Below are 23327 nucleotides of genomic sequence, written 5' to 3'. Positions count from 1 at the left end.
GTGTTTCTACAACTGTTTAAATAACGTACCTGTAATTTTTTTTTTCCATTAACATCCTGACAACTTTTTATACTTTTAAAGCCTGTTTCATAGCTATTTTCAAAATGCCCACATTGTCAAACAGGTAACATAGCAATAAAGATCCATGATGTAGTATGGAACAGAAAAGCCAGAGCACCTGAAACCGACTTTAAAGTTAAAGTTGTCAGGATGTTAACAATGAAAAGAAAAATTACAGGAACCTTATTTAAACAGTTGTAGCAACACATGGGGACATAACCTTCAATAGTTCAGCCAGTATCAGGGAAGTCAGTATGAGGGGGAACTTCTTGTAACATATTTGGAACTTTTGATCAAAACAGAACTCATTCACGTGACTTTTTTATAATTGTATAAACTCACAAACCTGTGCAAAGGAACACCCATATCATGTGTTATTCCAATTGGATGAACAATTCTCAAAATACAGCTCAAAATGTATGACAATATGAGCCTCCATTTGTCAGCACAAACATCTCAAAACAAAGCAAAGCCTATGAAAAAGTGCCTGTATTCACCATATTAGCTCCCAATGATCAATGAAATTAACTTCCTGAGATCACAGGTGAATTCTAATGACAGCAGTATATGGCCGGGTCTGAGAATTTATTTATTTATTTATTTATTATTATTGTTATTATTTTTTATTATTTAGTAGTCACCAATTTTTTTTTTTTTTTATCATTTTAACACGAGAGCTGGGCTGACCTGATGTCGAAGATAAACGGTTCAGACAACTACTGTGCTGAGCAAGTGTCCATTCCGGCGCTGCAAAGAGAGATGAACAGGTCCACAGCCGAGTGCGTATTTAAAAGACTGCTGTGGTGTCCTTCGACGTCAGCTGAATGTTTTCCCAGGAAACCTAATTTGAAGTTCTTCCTGAGAAAACCAGCACTTTGTCTTGACCTTTATGAATAAGAATCCGTCTCCCTGGCTCTCCCTCACTCTGTCTCCTTCGGTGTGAATACCAGGGATACCTACTTGGTCATTTCTCTAATTGTTTCCAGCCATGCAGAGCACTCAGAACTGGAGACTGGCTCCTTGTTTACTTTTCATTTCAATGCCAGGAAGTAATATCAATTCCATCCTTCATTCCCTTAATAGGTAAATAATTAAACTAAATAAAGGAGCCCCATGGTTCTTGACACTCATGTTCTGCCACTTCAAGGTTACTTTACCTCTTCACAACTTTACATGAGCACTCTCCCTGAGCCCCATCCTGAATGTTGTAGATCTCTTGCCTAATAATCAATACTGGGCTCAGATGTAGGTCTCTTTAATGGGTTTGAATACAGATTCCCAGTCTTTGATTGACTGTCTTCTGCAATAAAAAAAACTACTCATTTAGGGTGTTGGTGAGATAATGAACAAACCTAGTACGTATGACACAGACATAATCAACAACACTTACACAATATCAACAAGCTGTTTCTCTCCTCTAATGCCACTATGAAGTTATTTCAAATACTGTGAATGCGGATAATGGTTTCCTTCTTTTTTAGGAGACAGACTGACATCTGATCGATTTAACTTGGGAACTACTTGTTGATCGAGCACACTTGAGGTATAGGTCATTGCATACCTGTCATGATACTGGAAACTGCAACGTATGATTTACATTGTTGCCAGGGCTGTATACAGCTGACTTACATATAACAGACTTTCTGTTTCTTCATGTAGAAATCTGATACCTGATTAAGGTGTGAAATAATGCTGCTGTGGAGGGAAGCTGATGTTATGGCTTATCTAACTCGCAAAACACAATCTAAAGAAAGCTGTATCCCAGTAAAAAGTGACTGCCCTGTAAAGTCTTCCAATCCTGTCAATCAAGTGTATCAGAAATCAAAACAGTTTATGTTTGACAGCACCCTTTCACATACTGTATATCTGTTGGTCCAGGGTTCAGCGTGTTCTTCCCACAAATATCTGAAACATATTTGCACAGAACATTACTGGCTTGACCACCCCTGAACCTCCCACTGACAAAGGGTACCCATTTTTACCACTCACTCTGCAACCATTAGCCTTAATGGGTGCCTATTTATGAGGTTTCAGAAAAAGTCATACTAGGTTAATTCATGGTTTTAAAAAAAAATGTAGATGAAGTAAACTGTTTATGTTACATCAAGAACTCTAGCTTTTAACTGCTGCCTATCTCCGAGTGCCTTGGACTGCAGTAAAATGTTAACTGAATTAATCACTAAAAGTTACAAAAACAAAATACCAATGCTGAATAAGGAACAAGAGAAAATCATTTCACACATGAACCTGAACTGTCTTACATGGAAATGAATTTCAGTCAATACCAACAGGGGGTTTGGAATTAAACTGACAAGCCAGAAGTGAAGGAATCCATACACGCTAAAAAAAAAAAAAAAAAAAAAGGGAAGGGGGGGGCAGTTTTAGTTTCAGGAATCAACAGGTTCATTGACTCAGGCCACAACCTGCCACAGAACAGAACCCTGCTTAGTCCTCAGCAGTTTTCAACCCTTCATTTACAACAAAAACAACATATAAAAGGAAATTGTGTGTAGGCCTTATCGACTGATTTACCTAACACTGCACCTAACACTGCCCGTGAAGCTGCAGTGGTACATTTATTAAGCGGAGCTGCGCGGTTAGCAACCTGTACTTTCTTCTGCCAGTTCTGGCCGTGGGCTATTGATAGCACAGGGTCAAATGGAATTACTGTAGGCACCACATCAAGAGATTCTCCATATGTGCAGAAACCTTGCCAGCAGTTGCACTTGCAATGGGTTTACTATGCAAAATTCCTGGATGGTTTGGTTGCTAAATCTCCTGTGGCATGCCAACTGGTTAAAGCAAATATTTATGTCTTAATACATTCCATAGAACATTGAAGATGTAAAATATACTGAAGCTGTAAAGCACTATTTTTAAAATTGAATCCCACTTAAACCATTCAGGGCTGGGGAAACAAATTAAATATAGCATATTAAAAATGTGATGCTATATAATATTTGATAAAGGAAAACTGCTACCAAAAGCAGCAAAATAAAAAAGAAAAAGGTAATGTAGGTACATAAAAATGTGAATAATTGATAAAAAAAAAAAAATTAAAAAAAATCAATTATATCAGACTGTTTCGGACTACAAGTACTTTTTCGGCTGGATGGGAAAAGCAGTGCGTAAACAAGCTGTTTTTATAAACAAGTTGTCTTTCGAAAGAAAAGTTCCAGAGGATGAGGACATGATGCCGACATGATGACTTCAGACAAGAATGTTAATTCTAAGAGGTTCTAAAGTGCCTAATTTGAAAATTAATTTGCACTCTTTTTGCTTCCTGGCTGCATTTGTCCCATAGCAGTGATTTTTCCACAAATTGTGATGTCTTCGTGAGTGTGGTCATTTGTGTTGAAATGTCTGGCAACAGGAGATGTAGAGGTGTTAATTCTTGTACTTTGCAGATGTTGGAAAATACAAAAATGTATTTGTATGATGCTGTAGTTATGGTCACAGGATGGTAGGCAAGAACTAGGGGGATACGGTTATTAGTATTCTGTGTGTTGTTTTTGTATAAAGCATCCTTTCTGTTTATCGTTGATACACATAACTGAGTTTCTCTAATGGTTGTGTCTGGAAAACCAGTTTCTGAAAAATATATATATATACATACACTGTAGTAATATTGAAGCTGTGGATTACAATAGTTTATCCACCAAGTCACATAGGCCAGTGTCTGTTTTGGCAAGGCTGCCAACGCCACACGGTGGATTACTTCTCCTAATGGTGTGTATGTTAGACGTTCTATTTGTACCACTCCACTGAGAGATGCACCTCACGCAGTATATGTGGCACATGAAACAACAACAAAGTTTGCTTCAGATTGCTTAGATCCTGTGGGATCTCTCCAGATTTATTCCAGTGCTTGGTAGGAATTTGTAACCCTCCCAAAGCGTGCTGCAAAGCTTCCAGTTTTAGTTACAAAAGGGGGTTCTGAGGCTTCCTGTCACATCCACTTCAACATCACCTCAGGAATTTTCCCCCCACCACAACCACCCAATTTCCCCATGCCAACCGCAGTTACTGCACAGCCACAGCTGTAGATGTAGGGTTCACACACAGGTGACTCTCTGTTCTTATTATTGTCATCAAAAAGGAAACTTAAACACCGTCAAATTGTATGGAAAAAGAAGACTGTGTGCACAGATGGGAATAATCTAACGCTCAGGAGACCTGATACTTGCAATAAATGGTGATATATCAAACAAGATATGTCTAGCGGATTAGCCTGAAACTGAAATAATGTTTGAAAAAAAAAGGTTGAAAGTTTTATATAATTAAAACTTCAATGTATTTCTTTATTCCCAACTGATAAATGTGTGGTAGCATAGTGACCATCTGGTAGTGCATATTCCATCTGGGAAAAAAAAAAAGTTTACTGATGCAAATAATCAGGGTAAAATCATAATATACTTGATACTTGAGAATCAAATTAGTTACACATATCTATTCTTCTTAAAGTTTTAATAAAAAAAATACCCATTCTTGGGCCTCATTTACTAAGGGACGCTAAAAATGAGCATGCGTGTTAATAGTGTGCTCGCTTTTAACCAATGCACGCACTAATTGGCACTTGTATATGTACTGTACTTTTTTCCTTTACACAACTCTAATATATATGTAGACTCAAAAAGTTTTCTGTAATATTCTTAAAGGGTATTTTATTGTGTTACATGTTCCCATGTGTTGCTACAACTGTTTATGTAAGGTGTGTGTATTGTTTTAATTTTTTTTTTTTACATTTTGACCACTTTTTTAAACTTTTAAATTGCATTCCCTGCCTCAAGATGGCTTCACATGTACCCGCATGGACCTGGCAGAACTACATTTCCCATCATCCGTGTGCTCACATATGTAACTGAGATGGATTTACCAGTGAGCAGGAGGATGATGGGAAATGTAGTTCTGAGAGGTCCATGCGGGTAAATGTGAAGCCATCTTGAGGCAGTGAATGCAATTTAAAAGTTTAAAAAAGTGGTCAAAATGTAAAAAAAATACACACCTTACGTAAACAGTTGTAGCAACACATGGGAACATATAACACAATAAAACAAAAGCGTCCTTATGTACCCTTTAAATTAAAGCACTGAAAGCAAAGGGAAGCATGGTTAGGGTACAGACAAGTACAAACATGGTAAACTACAGAATTACCGTGCAAATTTACCATGGTAAACTTCCATCTATAGAAACAAGCTTAGTTTTATTTATGCTTTCTGTTTTTGGAGACCCTTTCTTTTAGATCTTCATTTTGATTTGTTTTCGCTTTGCCCAGGGTCTGCGCTACGTTTAACACATCACATTGAGTTTGTCCTGTTTGTTTTCCTTTTTTGTAATCCTCCTAAGGTCACGCCATGTGTTTTATGTCAAGTGTCTGTTTATTGTGTTTATTTATTGTGTTAGTTATTTCTTTCCATGTTTCTTTTCTTAATGTTTTTTTGGCCCTGCGAAGTCTTAAATAATATTTCCTGATTTTTTTCTATTTCACTAACTAACAGGTCACTTTTGTCTTTGTGAAAATTTGTTTTTCTTTTTGGCTGGTACCATAGTTTCATCAAGGTCGGAGTCTGCAGAAGCCATAGCTCGATCCTATTATATTTGCCTACTACTTCTTTCTGTTCACTATACCACTCATTTATCTTTGCCAGAAGGAAGTTCTGAATCTTGTCTTTCTCGAGCCAACAACTGCCAGGAGTAATGCTGTACCTGGTTTAGTGAAGCTGCTTTGTTCATTACATTATTTAGCTTCTGGCTCTTCTCAAACCACCTTTTCAAGGTGTTTCCAGCATGTACTGCATGCCCTGCTGAAGTTCACAGGGAATTATATTAAATTTTCCACACAAAGGATAGGTTTACACGACTTGAAAGTGGGTTTCTACCAGGTGGCTGGCTTCCCCAATGTGATGGTGCTATTGATTGTACTCACATAGCTCCAAGTGAAAGGGATCGCATTTTCTAGAATAGAAAAGTATTTTCATTCCCTGAATGTACAAATGGTGTGTGACTTTCAAATGAGAACCCTGAATGTGGTTGCTGGCTATCTTGGCAGTGGTCTGTTTGATGATTTTGAGACAAGAAAATATGTGGAAGGGTGGCTGTTGGGTAGGTGTTATTACATTCCAGGTGTTAATATTGTGGATAATTGTAACTTTGCAGTAACAATCTTAATAAACATAATCTGTGTATTAGGTCATGCAGGCTATGAGCTAAGGCCATGGCTTTTAACCTCTGTGGCTGATCCCAGCAGTCCAGCCGAGCTCCAGTATAACACAGCACACATGTCTACACGCTCGATCACTAAGTGGCATTTGGATTGTTAAAAAGTCAATTCAGATGTCTAGACAAATCAGGAATTGTGCTACAGTATGGTCCTGCAAAATGTCATCAGATCATTATTGCATGCTTTTTGCACAACACAGCTATCAACAATGGTTTACCAAGAGACATATTAGACAACCTTCCCCCTGATCCACCTATGGAGCCTGCTGTGCTGGGTGATAATATAGGGCAGGGAAGAGAAGTAAGGCTATGTATCATCAATCAATATTTCTCGTGAAAGTACAATACAAATAATACAAATGTAAACCATTGCACAATATGACTTATTGTATATGCATTAACACTAGATCCGCCACGGCAGTCATTTTGACGGTTTGAGGTTTTCAAATTTAAATTACTCTGCGTTTCTGAAAGTTATGCGGTTGTCTGTTTATGACTTTTCCTAAATACATGTATTAAATACCCTGACGGCTTTGAAAAGCAGGATTGCAAAAAATAAGGCCTTTACAATAAAGTTTACTTGGAATAGAACCTACAATATTCTATTGTTTTATATACAATCCTGTTGTTATCTCCCACCACTGAGCTTACTACTTTGAATAGAATATGGCTCTTGAAGTCTAGACATGTGCTATCCAAAGAGCTATTGTAATCCTATCAATTCCTTGGAGAACTGGCATCTGGCTGTCTACGTGAGCATATATAGTCTGCTGTCATATTGTATTACTATTTTACTCTCACAGGTACACCGACAGACTAGGCTGAAACTCATAATGGCTCAAAGAAGACGCATGACCACACAAGAAGCTACTGATATGCTTACAGCTTTCTCCGAAAATGATTTTGACGCAGGGAATGTGAGTGATCACAACAGTGATGAACCCTAGATTTGTGAAACAGGCAGTTCCACAAGTGAATGCGAGAAAGGTGCCACTGAAGTGCCACGACCACAAAGAGAGGGTATCATTTCTTGCAGCAGCTGCAGGCGTGCCAGCCATGCCAACCGCTTCACCCGCAGCAGTACCAAGGACAGCGACTCCAGCTGCATCGCCAGCATGAACAGGCATTCAGGAGACTGGGAAGGATGGCACTATTTGGGACATTATAAATCCCGGTGTTGACATTGTGGGATGACAGGCTGCACAAAATGTTTTGACTGAAACCTCAGGTCCTACACCGTACGCAAAATGCAACATCAAGAGCACTTTCAGTGCTTTTCATTTACTGATCGATATGCGAATGCTACACTACATTCAACACTGTACTGTAGCAGAGGCACATAGGATACAAAATGATGATTCCTGGGCAATGTCGTTGGAAGAATTAGAAGTGTTTATTGCAACCCTGTATGTTCGTGGAGAGTATGGTGGCAAAAGCCTTTACCTGGAGAGCTTTTGGTCTACACAGTAGGGAAATGCTTTTTTTATGAGACAATGTCACTGAATAGTTTTCAAGAAATCTTGAGATTATTACGTTTTGATTTGAGAGCAACAAGAAGTGCCCACCTTCAGACAGATAAATTTGCCCTGGTATCAGATATTTGGAACGGCTTCATTGAAAACAGCATTGCCTGCTAAAAGCCAGGAGAGAACCTTACAGTGGACGAAAAGCTGTTTCCGACAAAAACACAGTGTTGCTGGACACAATACATATGGGATCAAGTTTTGGCTGGCAGCGGACATTGAGTCCAAATAAGTGGTGAATGGTTACCCCTACTTGGGCAAAGATGAAACTCGCCCAGCTGGTCAGAGACTGAGTGACAATGTTGTACTTAGACTGATGGCGCCGTACTTAGGAAAAGAGAGAAATGTTACCACTGACCTTTTTTTTTTACTTCACTGCAATTGGCAAAAGAGTTAAAGAAAAAAAAACAGCCAGGTTGGAACAGTGAACAAAGCAAGAAGACAACGTCCACCAACTGTGCAAAAACTTGCAACCACAGCTGTACTCCAGTCCAATTTTAAAACACAATGACTGTGCTATGCTAACTGTTTACAAGTGCAAGCCGAGAAAGGATGCAATTATTCTCAGCTCCCTTCATACGTTAGTTGCCATCGGGACTGTTGAAAAAAACGGAAACTGTGGATTTCTACAATGACACAAAGTACGAAATGGACATTTTAGACCAGGTGGCACGTCAGTACTCAGTGAAAGCCGGTTTTTGCCGGTGGCCAGTTGCTGTATTTTATAATGTACTGCCATCAATTCCTCTATTTTGTACAAGGAATGCACTGGGGGAAATATCAGTAGGAGAGATTTCATGTTGAAGCTAGCCACAGAGCTTCGGCAGAAACATTTCGATCAGAAAACTGCAAAGCAGCAGGCAAATGCAGCTCAACCTGGATTCAGTGCTGCACCCAGTGACACACACACAAGAGAAAACAATGCCAGGTAGCTAAATGCAATAAAAATAAAACTTCTGATATCTGTGCCCAATGTGAAAGAGCAGTATGTGGTAAATGCACAGGAAAAAGTTGAGAAGCATTACATCTGTGTGGGTTGTGCTACTTAGGGTGTTACTTTGAAGTCTGTTGCCCTGAAAGCGCATTCACGGTACATAAGGGGAATTGAGTTATTTTCTTTTTGTTTACGTTACCAAAAAACAAAACAAAAAAAAACACATTTTTACAGTTTTGTATGTACATATACCTGTTTACACACTAGTTTCCTTTGAAATGTTTATTTTATTATAGTTTTTCATTTTACGAAGTAGTGTTTTACATGTGGTAAGTTATAAAATAAACTCTTTTGTTTTATTGTTCATTTAAATACGGTGTTTCGGCTGTGCAGATGTTTGAGATGGTGTGCTTGAATAAAACTTTTGAGTTGTATCCGATAGTGTGTCTTTCATTTTAATATTGATGTTGTTTAAATTGTAACTGTCATAATGACCGCCGGTCAAGTATGAGTATAACCGCAGCGGTTCTAGTGTTAAAGGAATAATTAGGCTCACATGGTCAACATATGTAATGAGTGTTGGCATATTTCACCTTCTCAATTGCAATAATTATTTAACAATTGTTTTTTTAACATGTACATACGTTCATATTTGTGACAAATTAAGATTATATAAACACTATGGAAATAACTTCTATACACAGTGGAGCATCTGCATATTATTTATTTAATCTGGACTTTCTCCCAGAAGCATCCTCATTTGATTGATGGGACATCCCTCTCTGTCTTTGCAAACCAATTCTGCGTGTGCATGGAGAAATCACATTTGGAGTTGAAGATGTAGAGGCTGCAGCTGTGGTTGTTGTTGAAGTATGGCCCTCAGTGGTGGATGTGTTGCTGCTGTTTCTGATCACAGTATTTATCACCTCCAGAGCTCCAGTAAGTGTGGAATAAAGTGCTGAGTCCTGCTGCTATCTGTTGATTTTCAGTTAGTTTATTGGCTGACATAATCTGTAGAGCTCTGGTCTGCCCTTGTAAAGCTTCCTTTTGTCTCTCCACAGCCTAAGTGAGCTGTCTTAGAGATGCACAGTGGTTTCGGATAGCTCTAGCTTGTTTTTGCAGATGAGCATTCATATCGCTAAGTTTCAGGTCTAACGTTATATCAGAATGTCAAAAAAATGCTACCGGGATGCATATTCTGATGACTTGTTGGGTTGTACTAGTACTAGAGCAGGGTGAGAGTCGGATCAGAGCTTGCTCTAATGTCTTATTTTTTATTATTATATATATATTGAGGAACTTCAGCTACAAAGACTTATTCGTAGACTGTAAGACGACAGCAGGTATTCGTGATTAGGATAAAACAGAACAGCCCTTCTTATTTGTATGCACAGTACTGTATATGCCTGCATCACATACAGATGTAACTTGAACCTCAAACCTCAGTGTAAAAATGTAAACAACACCAAGCTACAGACATTGAGTTCCAAGCTTTAAACATATTCCTGTTTACAGGTAAGAACTCAAATGTATTATGAATATATTGTGTCATGTTTTTGGCAACGTATTATGATAATGTTCTTTATGGTAATTACTTATTTATTACTTCGAAAATGCAATGGAGTAAGTGTAATGAGAGTCTGCAGTAAAAACACATTTGGGAATACATATGTTAACACATTATAGGGTTTTGTAAGCATTATGTTGATTTTTTTCCTGTTGTATAATATCAGTTACATACGGACCTTCTCACTGAAGTTTTTTTTTTTTTTTACTGTAGAGCTTTTTAAAAAGTGAATGCTTAAGGTCTTAGGAGTATGCAGTGTTTTATACATTGTGCATGTTTCCAACATTGCCCTTGTTCCAGCCACTTTAAAACACACAGAACAAAGCTAGTTGGCCCAGTGTTTGTATAAAATATAGAAGGTGGACCAGCCACATAGTGGTCCACTGTTTGGACTGGACTTCCCTAAGGTGGACTGGACCTGTACCGGACCTAAATAATATTTTAGAAACTAAGGCTTACATACCACTATTCAAAGTTTTACTGCAGTACATTAAGATAATTCCGGTAATACTTCTGCTGTCACAGGTGCTGCCACTAGGGTCCCAGCAATGGTAGCCCTAGTGTCATATTTAATAAAGAAAACAAAACAAAACAAAAGCTAAAACAAGGCGAGCGCTAGCCTCATTAAAAGAGACGGCCCACTCCAGGAACCTACTACACTATGCAAACCCTCGCTATACTGTTTAGGATCATCTCCTAAACTAACCTACTGTTGTTGCTCCCGAAGTCCTGGCCTCCCAGCGACTCCGGGTCGTTGTGACAGTCCTGGTTGAGCAGAGCCTTCACAGGCACCGTCTTGCAGTTGAAGGGTTCTGTAGTAGCTAATCCTGTGGCGTGGACGCCCCACTCCTCGATGTCAACAAAGCACCCCTCTGTGTAGCATGGCGGTGCAGTCGCCTTGAGCTGTGGGCCAGACACTTTTTGAGCTGCGTGCAGCCCCACTGGGACACACCCCCCAGCCAATCTGGACTTCTCGATCAGCTCAGCGGCGGCGAGCTTACCTGCTCAATTGGTTTCCAAGCAACACGTCTCCTGTTACACATCCCAGCCGCACACATCCGGACAAGTACCAGCGACAAAGTCCGCCCTGTCACATGGTGTAATTAATTTAAATAAAATAAACAATTAAGAATATCAATGTTTAAAGTCTTCAGTCTTATATTTCTGAAACAATATAGTGAATAAAGAACTTCCAACACATTCTAGCTGTAGATTTTTCTTTCTCTTAAGTCTAGCTGCTAGCGGACCATCTGAAGCCTGTAAAAGTATGGGCTGGCTGTAAATACACATACTGTACAGTATCTTGCATACAGAGAACTGACTAGATCCCTGCCATGGATGACCTTGTCTGAGATGTCTGGAAGTGTATGAGTAAAGTAATACCAATTTATCCATAACTTAAATCACTCCCATCACACCACCAGTGTTAAGCTAAAAACAAACTTATTCTGGAATACATATCTGGAACTTCAGGAAGTTTCTTTAGATCACTCAGAATAGATATCTCGTCTTGAGTGATTTGATGAGAGCGGTCTGCAGAAAAAAGTATTATCTGCAGTCTTGTGTTCAGAGACTAGGATATAACTTGGTGAACCTTGACATCATATACTGTGCCATTATATTCTTCAGTGCAATTTAATTTATGTAAGGGGCAGCAAAGACTGTGTCTGTGTCCCTTAGTAATGCTAGTGCAAATGACTGTTGCCTTGAATCAATCATGTTTTCTTAACACTGCAGTAACTGCTGGCTACTTATAACTGTATAAACAGCACCATATTATTATACTGTATATCATGCAGGAATTTTTTTATTTTTTTTTGTAGCAGAATCCAGTTATGCAAACAGCTTTTCTGATTGCAAAGACCAGCTGCTCAGGAGCATAAAGAAGCCAGACATCAGAAATCAGAAATCAGAAATCTCTGCAGCTTATCAATTTGGAGTCTAGCTGGATATCTCTCTCATTCTTTGCATTTTTTGTTTTGAGACAAACAAACCTAAAGTCAAGATCCACAGTCAAAGTGCAGAGGTTTGTTTTAGCAGTACCCTTCAACAAGTATTGAGACTGGTGGAACAAAAAAACTGGTGGAAACACAAACATGTATTTATTTATTTACTGAGACTTGTTGAGTCAACAAAGGCATCTTTTGTGAAACTAGCACCCCAAGGTTCTGAATACTGCACCAAACAAGAAACAGCCTGGGTACAATCTTCAACTTCGATTTAAACACCTCAACTGACAGATTCCTGGGTTGCTCTGAGCCACATAACTTTAATACTATACCAAAATTGGGAAAAATAAAAACCTCCTACAGTACAATGGTTATGTACAGCTCTTGATCTTAAAGTAATCCTTACAAAAATGTCAAGAACTATAAAGGTTTCAGTGGTACTTTAAGTCGTTGATAGATTAAATGGTAGCCATGTCAGTCCAGATATGATAGACAAACAGAAGGAAATGTGATACCTTTTATTGGACTAACTAAACAATAATTAATCACAAGCTTTCAAGACCTCAAAAGTCTCTTCTTCAGGTGAAAGTAGAAAAGATTTAGTGATAATTTAAAAAAAAAAACTTCCACTCCTGGTCTTTGTTCCAACCCGGTTCTAAATTGTTTAATTGAACCAATTAAACCGCCATTCAGACCCTGAAATAGTTAATTAGCAGATTCTGCCGCATCAACGCCCTGCTCTGAACGGTAGCCCACCCCCACCCCTCGCAACTTTTAGCTGAAAGTCAACATTAATTTCTGGTTTTCAATAACCAGACGCAAATAATGCCTAAGGCCCTGTCCACACTATGCCTTTGCATTTAAGCAGGCTTAAAAGTGCTAAATACGGTTTGCGTCCACACTACGCAGCATTTAATACTGTACTCGAGAACCGGACTCGAGACCACCTCAGGAGGTTGTCTCGAGTCCGGTTCTAATTAGATCGCATCAGGTAGTGCGGTTTATCAGAAGTGTGGATGCTGTAATACCTAACTACATTTTTTGTGTATCCTCCAATATCTCCAAATGCTTTGTTGTATGTTTGGCGAAATACTCAGGCGCCCGAAGGAGTTGCTATCACTGTACACGCCGCACTAGGTATTCATTTTTATGCTTCAAAAAATCTTTCAGGACATCTCTGTTAAACTAGTGGGGAAAATCGTATTTTACTTGAATCGTACTTGTACTTGCTAGAACCAAAGTCATTGTATTTATCTTGCTCTTAACTGTATTATTACTTGTACTGTGATCCTTGAAATGTATTTTTGTTTACGACTGTAAGTCGCCCTGGATAAGGGCGTCTGCTAAGAAATAAATAATCATAATAATAATCATCATCATCATAATAATAATAATAAATAAATAAATAAATAAATAAATAAATAAAAACACAGCGTTAAATTAGGCGACTGCAAAAATGAAATGCGAGTTAAAAGTAGGATTGGGGATGAACAAATTACATAATTTGTCAGCTCTGTTTGAAATAAAATTAAGAGGACCAGAATTAGGCTCAGGCAAGATATGAAGGTAAAAACAAAGATTGTTTTGTAATTAACAGCTTTTTCTGAGTTTAATTATAAAACAGAATCAGCTCAATTTATTTAAAGGGACTTCACCTGATTAAAAATAAAACCTGAAAACTTCAAGCCCTACTTGTGTGTATTAATTAGAGCGGTTTCGAGTACGGTTCTCGAGATCGGTTATGTAGTGTGGACAGGGCCTAAGAGGAAATATCGTGGCTCACGTGAAAAAAACTGCCTAGAGGTAGTTGCTCTGTGCATGAATGATTCAGACAATTGCTTGCATCATCAATGATGAAGGTTCAGATGAAGAAGACGTGAAGTTCGGCGGTTTCGGATCAGATTATACAGACTCTGCAGGCTGATTGATTACACTTTCCTGTTACGCTACAATCCATATTTTTAATTGTTTTAGACACTGCAAGAGCTTGTAACTCAGGCATTTTTTTGTATTGAACATTTTAATGCTATAGTGCTACTTTGTATGTTAATTATTATTTTGTGTTGTTTTTTCACACTGGACACTGCAATTTCTTACTTACGAGATTATGAAAAGCCCTTTATTTTACTGGACCGAAAATTTCACGTGTTTATATATTTTTTAAATGTAGCGACTTTTATTCTAGCGTTTTTCATCTAAATGTGTGGTTTTTCACAATGTGCTTTTGCACACTGTAGCTTTAAAGTTTAATGTTTCGTGAAAATAATTGAAATGACAAAACAGTGGACATACTGCAGCAACTTTGAATTGTATTTCACCAGTCAATAAATATGTTAACTGTGGGCTCCCGAGTGGCGCATCCAGTAAAAGCACTCGCTAGAGTGCAGGATGCGCGCTATAGCCTGGATGTCGCCGGTTCGAGTCCAGGCTATTCCACAGCCGACCGTGGACGGGAGCTCCCAGGGGGCGGCGCTCAATTGGCCGAGCGTCGTCTGGGGGGAGGGAGGGTTAGGTCAGCCAGGGTGTCCTCGGCTCACCGCACACCAGCGACCCCTGTAGTCTGGCCGGGCGCCTGCGGGCTTGCCTGTAAGCTGTCCAGAGCTGCGTTGTCCTCCAACGCTGTAGCTCTGAGGAGACTGCATGGTGAGTCTGCAGAGTGTAAAGAAGCAGGCGGCTGACGGCACATGCTTCGGAGGACAGCGTGTGTTCATCTTCGCCCCTCCCGAGTCAGCGCAGGGGTGGTAGCGGTGAGCTGAGCCTAAAAATAATTGGGCATTTCAAATTGGGGAGAAAATAATAAAAAAAACTGATTGGCAATGACTAAATTTAATATATATATATATATATATATATATATATATATATATATATATATATATATATGTTAACTGCACTTCTTGATTCTTTAGTGCGACTGTGTGCTGTGCTCTACCTTTGAATTTTGAGCATGCCAAATTGTAAACTTAATCTACCTACCTAATGTTAAAAATGCTACCTCTGTAATAATGCCAGTGTAATGCTGGAATGTATTTTCTATTGTTTTGGCCAGGTTACAGTATTTGCACTGTTCAGATTATTTTATTAATGATATTGGTTCTTAGAATTAATGCAGCAAAAAAATTTGTTGGTACTCTGTTTTGTACTGTGCAGCTAACCCTGCTGCAGCTTTAACTGGAAACCTTATGCACTGTGACGTGGCTGCTCAACTGTGGAGAGTTAGGTTATGTCTTGGAACTAGGAAGAGAGATCATTACCGTGGGGTACTTTGAGCAAGTGTCTTTGAGCTCTGTATTCCAATGCTTTAACCAAAAGCAACAAACCTGTGCCAGGGAAATAAAGAATACTGAATGGAGAAATCTCGTTTGGACACAGTTTATACACTTCACAAACCTAGCTGGCTCTTCTGAAGTGTACCCATATACTTTACCAGCCTACGCCTGATTCAACGCCTCCCACACCCCACTTTTTCCTTAACAATTTTTTGCCCCCTGGGTGTTGACTCTGCAGAATCCGGTATATAACTGTACCTGTTAAACCTGGAGTGGAATGGCCCTCCAGGACTGTGATAGGACATCCCTACTTTAGACGACCAGTATTGTTATAGAAGATTCCCAATGTTTTAAGTTTATTTCCCACTGAATTTTTAATGTCTTATCCTAATATCACAAATAATCCTAAAGTGAAATGACTACATGATTTCCAGGTATTTGCATGTGGTTATAGGAGTTCCTTACATTTTTTTTTTGGTTTTTTCAAGGATTATGTTACTGGTTTGGTATGGCTGCATTGCTTTCTCGGTTGGAAATGCAGTGTTCATGAAGCTACTGATGTTTACAAAGGTTTTTGTTAACTTAATTATGTCAGATGAATGTTGATCAATCTAATTATTCCCTTATTCAACATGCCTGTTTTACAAATTTGGATACTAGCATGTTTTCCCTCCAGAGTCCCAAGTTTGAGAGGAGTGTCAGTGCCTTTAGGGAGGTTGTATTCATTATAAAAGCAACACCACAAGCATTAGCTGTTACTGTTTAAAAAAGAGCCTTAAAACAGTTTCATATAGTTAACATTCATTACTAAGCCTAGTTTAGCGCTTGTCTCCTCACGGTGGTTTGTACATGTTTACTCATTGGTTGTCAAGTGTCACTATTTATTTTGCTTGTTGGTGACCACAGAACAACCATCTTCACACAGGGCCAGTACACACATCATGAACTTGAAGGCTGACAGATGTCCTGTAGACAAAATAAAAGCTGAAAAGAAAACTTGTATGTTTGTCATTTTGGACCAGCCATAGGCACAAAAAGAAAAGGTGATGCCCAGGAATAGATTTAGACACCTCTAGTAACAATTTACAAAAAGATTAGGATCAATAAAGTTGCAAGGCTTCTGGCAAACCAGGATGATCTTTTTCTTTGTTTAGTGCGAACAGCATGTCCTTGACAACTATTTTTCTGTGTCTGTAATAAAGAATGACAGCCCATACAAAGGTTTAAATGGGGGCTAAGCCCTCTGTATTACTGATAATTGACAAATTAGCTCCGCTTCAGGACAGTATTTCAAACTTGAGAATGCAGTTACAACTAAAAAGAGGAGCTAAAACCTGATCTCAGCCCAGTGAAATCCGAGAGATGGCAGCCAATGGGAAGGGACTTTTGGACAACATTCTTGAGAAAAAAAAAAAAAAAAAACAGGAATTCTGGTTTTTCTGCTGTCCCATAGACCAGTGGTTTTCAACCCCGATCCTGACAACCCCCTGTGTCTGCTGGTTTTCATTCCCGGCTGAGCGCTCAATTACTTAACTAGACCCTTAATTGAAAATTTGCTTAATTAGACCTTTTTAATTGTTTTCAGCTCTTAAACAGTTGCAGAGTTCAAGTTACTTATAAAATGTTGCAGCTAATTTGAAATCTGCAAGTGTTTAAGAGCTGAAAACAATTAAAAAGGTCTAATTAAGCAAATTATCAATTCAATTAAGGGTCTAGTTAAGTGACTGAGAGCTCGGTTGGAATGAAAACCAGCAGACACAGTGGGTCCCCAGCACCGGGGTTGAAAACCACAGCCTTAGACCCACGGATCCATTTCTAAATCAGACAAAACAACTTCCGTTATGCTTATACAATAGGGAAACCCTTCGTATAGGAATGAAGGGAAATAAATACAACATCATATAGCCTCTCACAAGAAGCTCTGAATACAATGCAGTGTCCCTTAATCCTTTCTAATTTTAGTCAGTTTATTCCCAGCAAATTTCTGTGCAGTTTATTTAATCAGAACGCATACCTGGTGGACTGTCACGTTTGTTCACAAGCCCCAAACATAGATTTAGATGCAGAAAAACAGAAAGCCCAGACAAAATCTGCCTGCCTATTTATCACTCTATGAGTGAAATAGGCAGGCTCTCTTAGGTAGGATGGTGCCCTTTTTTTATACATTATTTTTTTGTTACTATCATAACATTTGACATGAAATACTGCACTGCAAGCAGCTTTGAAATTATTTGGAAAACTATACAGGGCGCTACACAAAATATATACTATGAATGGCAAACATGGTTTTATCTTTCTAGACTACTAGAACTACATAATGTAGACCTTTAATTTGCAGTTACAGTGCAGTTAAACTTCCCAGTTTAATGTGCTTTGACTATAGCAATTTCTTCACAGGACTGCACCTTTAGGATTTTATTTTTTTTAATGAGCGACTGATTGCAGCCTGTAGCAGTGTTCTTCTGCCAGCCAGCCTCTCTCCCACAGAGCTGGTAACAGCAAGCACAATTGCAAGTGGCACCAGATCGTTCTATTGTGTCTTTCAGGGATCCCACACAAAGCCAATTGTGCTTTAGAAAACTTAAGGGCTATTACACAGATTCTAAGAGGGCAAGCCGAGTAAGTGTCGCTCTTTGAGGGGTCCTCGGTTACTGTCGCTATGGTTGAACAGCAGCAATGGCAACACAACAATGGAAACTGGCTGGTATTCAAGTAAAGGAAATGTGGGAGCAAGCTACAGAACCACATTCTATATTGCTACGTTTTCCTAATCCTACGCAGGTGAAGATTTTATTTGAATCCTGTAAATGTGGCATGCCATACCCGGTTTCTCAGGTTTGCAACAGACATACTTTTGTCCAGAAGTAGGGTTGACTTGCATCATTCCAATTACTCTTTAGCGCTAGTCCATACAGTATGTCATAAACTGCATTGTAATCCATATGAAAAGTCTGTAACATAAAACTGAAATTAAAACACAAAATGCTGCGGATTGCTCATTAGCATACCAGTAAATGAACAGGACACTACAACACTTATTGGCACAGTACAACATCAGTTGCAGTTTTTCAGGTTTGGTAAAATATAATTTATATCCATATGGAAGTACCCCCCCCCCCCCCCCCCCCCCCCCCCATCATATATATCTGTGCTGTCAGCACCTACTTAGATCTCTTAAATAAAAGCTGTCTTTAATAGTTTGTTTTTGTTTTTTCTGGAAGATTATTTCAAATCTTACTGGTTTGGGTGTGGGCACTCTGTTGCAAAAACATTAAGCTTCTCAATTAAAGATCTTAAACTCTCCAAGTCTGTAAAACAGAAACATCTTCCTCAAAAGCCACTTTATGCATGCAAACATTTTGCACATTTACAAGAATGTTAAACCGCCTTAAGAACTTGAAACCACTTTTATAGAACTTCAGAAATGCCTTTTTTTTCCATGGCATCAAAGTATGCAGGCCAAGCTAAGCCAAGCAGTTTTGGAAGCACCCTTACATCTTTAAGCCAACAGAATACATTAAAAATAAAACACACTTTTATTACCAGAGTTTACTAACCAGTTCTGCCTTTAGAAAGGACTGACACTTATACTGTAGGGCACACCAATACAAATACTATAAGTCTAAATTGCAAAAATGTAATTGTTGGTATTATTCATAGATGCATAATATTCCTTTTGGCATATGGTATAGACATACTATCACAAGTTGTTTTTCTGACAAGCAGCACCAGTTGGCATTGCTAGACTATGTATGTTTGGTTTACAGGGTGGCATCGCTATTTATTTTCCACCTAAAACTCGGTGCTTCAGAATTTCCTCATTTTTATTTTTATATGGTCTGTTCAGAAAGGAGACATCCACAAAATTTGAAATGAACAGTTCTTTATTGTACTTGCCAGATGACCATGTCCATAAAGAAACGTAACATAATTTGGCCCGTGGGATTGTCCATTGGAACTCGATAGCCACCCCTATACACTGGCCGAACTAGGATGTAATGTATATTGATTGAATGATAACTAATGCCAGCGGGCAGGACAAGTGGCACTCTGGACCACCTTCTGCCTGCACAAGGCATGCTACAAGAAAAGAAACGACAAGGAGGCGTAGACGAGAGGGCTATTTATGGGGACAGTTTGATTACGTATGTGATTAGTGGGTGGATTCCCCTTTCAGAAACATAGTTTGCAGTAAGACAATGGCAATGTAATTACTCAGTACATCTTACATTTAAAAGACAAGGCTGAAGTCTCTTAGAAAAGTAAGAAGCAAATGCATTTGGCTAGAATAAAAATGGTGATAGGCAGGTCATCTTTAAATTGCTCAATTGGCCGAGCGTCGCCCGGGGGGAGGGAGGGTTAGGTCGGCCAGGGTGTCCTCGGCTCACTGCGCAGCAGCGACCCCTGTAGTCTGGCCGGGCGCCTGCGGGCTTGCCTGCAAGCTGCCCAGAGCTGCGTTGTCTTGTTTATGTTTGGAATATGGATGTTTGTTTTTTTTTTTTTAAATTTAGTCATTGCCAATTAGTTTTTATTATTTTCTCCCCAATTTGAAATGCCCAATTATTTTTTAGGCTCAGCTCACCGCTACCACCCCTGCGCTGACTTGGGAGGGGCGAAGATGAACACACGCTGTCCTCCGAAGCGTGTGCCGTCAGCCGCCCGCTTCTTTACACACTGCGAACTCACCGTGCCGCCGCCTCAGTGCTACAGCGTCGGAGGACAACGCAGCTCTGGGCAGCCTACAGGCAAGCCCAGCCAGACTACAGGGGTCGCTGCTGCGCAGTGAGCCGAGGACACCCTGGCCGACCTAACCCTCCCACCCCCCGGGCGACGCTCGGCCAATTGAGCGCCGCCCCCTGGGAGCTCCCGTCCACGGTCGGCTGTGGAATAGCCTGGACTCGAACCGGCGACGTCCAGGCTATAGAGCGCATCCTGCACTCTAGCGAGTGCTTTTACTGGATGCGCCAGGCGGGAGCCCAGGAATATGGATGCTTTAACCTTTTATAAAAAAAAATATATATAGTGGAAGTTACACCTTAATGTAAAAGGCTTTCAAAAAGTCCCGCAGCTTTTCAAGCATACAGTGGTACAACAAGCACTATTCTCGTTCAATTTCTAATTTTGAGGACACCTGGAAAGCATACATTTTTGGGAAGCCAAGAGTTTCTAACAGAGGCTGTGGTGGACAGATAAGAGATTATTTCAATGTCATGTATATGTTTATGAATAAAACTACTGTCGGGATCAGTTTCAGAGTATCAATCTGGGGACTGGGTGGAAGGTGTTGTAGGAAATTAATACTTTCTCCCAGAGGCTAGTGAGTTCCAACCAGTTTTTGTTAACAATACTCACATTGTCCAGTGTTAGAAAACCAGCTTGGTAGTTTTTAAAAGCAATGAAGATTTCACAATACCTTTAAGCACAACCCCTTTACCTATGTGTGTGTGTGTAAAAAAAATGCAATGCGTACTTAATGTAGTAACTGCAGTTTATTTTTACTACAACAATATTTGCTATCTACTCGCTACTGCAGACACATCCTCATGTACTGTATACAGCTACAATCAAAATGTTGCACCATCCTATAGAATTAATTATGCTTCATAAAGTCAAATGAAACCTGCTGAATAATGTTACATTAATATATTGAATTGCATACTGCTTTGTAGTTTTCCAATATACAGGGTGATTAGAAAGTAAGTTTACCACAGCAACGCACCACATCATTGATGTGGTAAACTTACTTTCTAATCACCCTGTACTTAACAGAAAACTGACATTGTGGCAATGTGTCAAAACTTAACGTGAAATACTGTACTACTGTTATGGCTTCCAGTAGACGTTTATATTTTCTTTGATTACATGATGTTAAGTAAAGTTAACATTATGTTCATATAGTTTTTTTTTGTTGTTGTATTATGTCTGGAAGACATAACTCCCCTTTAAACTGCAGACTGCTATTTACAGTACATGAAAGGGAAGGCACTGAAAATATGAGTTATCTAATGGTTATCTTTCTTTAAAGTTACTACATAGACCAATTCTACTTAGAATGTATAGAATTAAAAAGAGAAACCAAAAAGAGAAAGGAACAGTGAAAGGACAACAAGGCAATTTTTTTATGCAGAATTCAGTTCTTGCAGTTATGGTTTTCATTATTGGGTGTTCTTGCAACATACATTCCCACAGGTCATCTGCATGGTTGCCAGTGAATTTCATTTGGCCAAGTGCAACTATAAAAGGTCGAATGTTTCACGCAGGTTTCACAGAGCAGCCTGTATTGGTTTCAGACTAAATGATGCTCACTGTTTGGGGCTATAAAAATGAATTTAAAAAAGGTCTTCATTATTTTATTTTATTTATTTATTTATTTATTTATTTATTTATTTATTTATTTTAATTCCATTCCAAATCATCACCAACACAATGCTTTTTCTGCAGCTCGGTTAAAACAAATGTCGATACCTGCAGTTATTTCACTGTAGGCTCATGGTAATAACACCCCTACATTGCCATGGAATACACTGTAATGGAGTGCAATGGATGAACAGTACATTTTGTATTACCAAAATATTTAGGGACATATCACTGGGTGTATAATTCTACCATGTTACATTTCCTATCTATGCATCTACAGCTATGGCCAACCTAGAAATTTAGGATTGAGACATCATTAAAAAAATAAACAGAATTGTGATTCTTTATTTAACATCATGTAATCAAAAAACTACAAAATGATATCGCAGAGTCTACCGGAAGCCGTAATTGTGGTACAGCGTTTCATGTTTGATTTTGTAATGTCATATTTTTCAGTTTTTGTCCATTTATGTATATGGAAAACTACAAAGCGGTATGTAATTCAATATGTTAACATTATTCAGCAGGTTTAATTCAACTTTATGTAGCAAAATTTGTTAATTCTATAAGGTGATGCAAAACTTTTTATAATGCATAATGTTTGAGGGTTTTTTTTTTCAAACTTTTGGCAGGACAACTTCTAGAACTCCAAAGAGTTCACACAAAATGTTTTAAAATTTCTAAAAATGTAATTAAAAAATCGTGACCGAAAGGGATATTCTCCAAGTACTCCAGGCTTTGATTAACTCCACGTTTATGATACAGAGTAAACACTGCAGACAGGTACCTTCTTAGTTGCATGAAGAATGAGATATTTCTTACCCAGTGTCCTCCTGAAAGCCTTCCAGATCATCCTTCTGTTCAGCCAGTGTAGACTCCAGATCCAAATAGGTTCCATTGTGAGACAGCTGCAGGGTACAGTCATCAAGCTGAAACCAAAGCAACCACATATCACAAAAAAGCCAGTTCTAATGAAAGAACAAAGTGATTCATTATTTCATTTGATCTTAATGCAAACTGTGAATGCAATTATTTAAAGTAATTCACTAAGCTTTTTAGTGCCGTGGTTAATTTTCTAGGTAAGGTACTGTAGTGCCATCATACCTCAAGACATACAATACCTGCCTGCCAACGTGAACCAACCTGCTAGAGCTACTTTTATGAAATTATAATTATATTTTGTATTCTTAATGGTTCATTTTGGCATGGTGGTATCCGTTTAAAGTAAATCCATTAGCCTAGTATTATTTCAATGATAAAGTCACAGGTACAGCTAAGTCCAAAGGTTTTGCCTCACCCTACATAATTGGCAAATTTTGCTTCATAAAGTCGAATGAAACCTGCTGAATAATGTTATGTTAACATATTTAATTTCATATCACTTTGTAGTTTTCCATATACTGGTACTTAACGAAAAACGAAAATGTTAAAAATGTGACATTTTGAAAT

General features: G+C 38.7%; 1 protein-coding gene across 10 annotated transcripts in view; it reads right to left on the bottom strand.

Annotated features, from left to right (window-relative positions):
* The window catches only part of LOC117394649 (FH1/FH2 domain-containing protein 3-like), a 262112-nt gene that overhangs the window by 223288 nt on the left and 15497 nt on the right, over positions 1–23327 (bottom strand). For all 10 annotated transcript variants that reach the window (XM_059012819.1, XM_059012820.1, XM_059012823.1 and 7 more), the window contains exon 2: positions 22701–22807. In XM_059012819.1, coding sequence (XP_058868802.1) covers positions 22701–22807 — 107 coding nt within the window. The remainder of the gene's footprint in view (positions 1–22700; positions 22808–23327) is intronic.

Source organism: Acipenser ruthenus, chromosome 3 (assembly GCF_902713425.1).
Source record: "Acipenser ruthenus chromosome 3, fAciRut3.2 maternal haplotype, whole genome shotgun sequence".
Taxonomy (NCBI): Eukaryota; Metazoa; Chordata; class Actinopteri; order Acipenseriformes; family Acipenseridae; genus Acipenser; species Acipenser ruthenus.
Note: the sequence above shows the minus strand (reverse complement) of the source record. Positions and strands in the feature narration are given on the sequence as shown.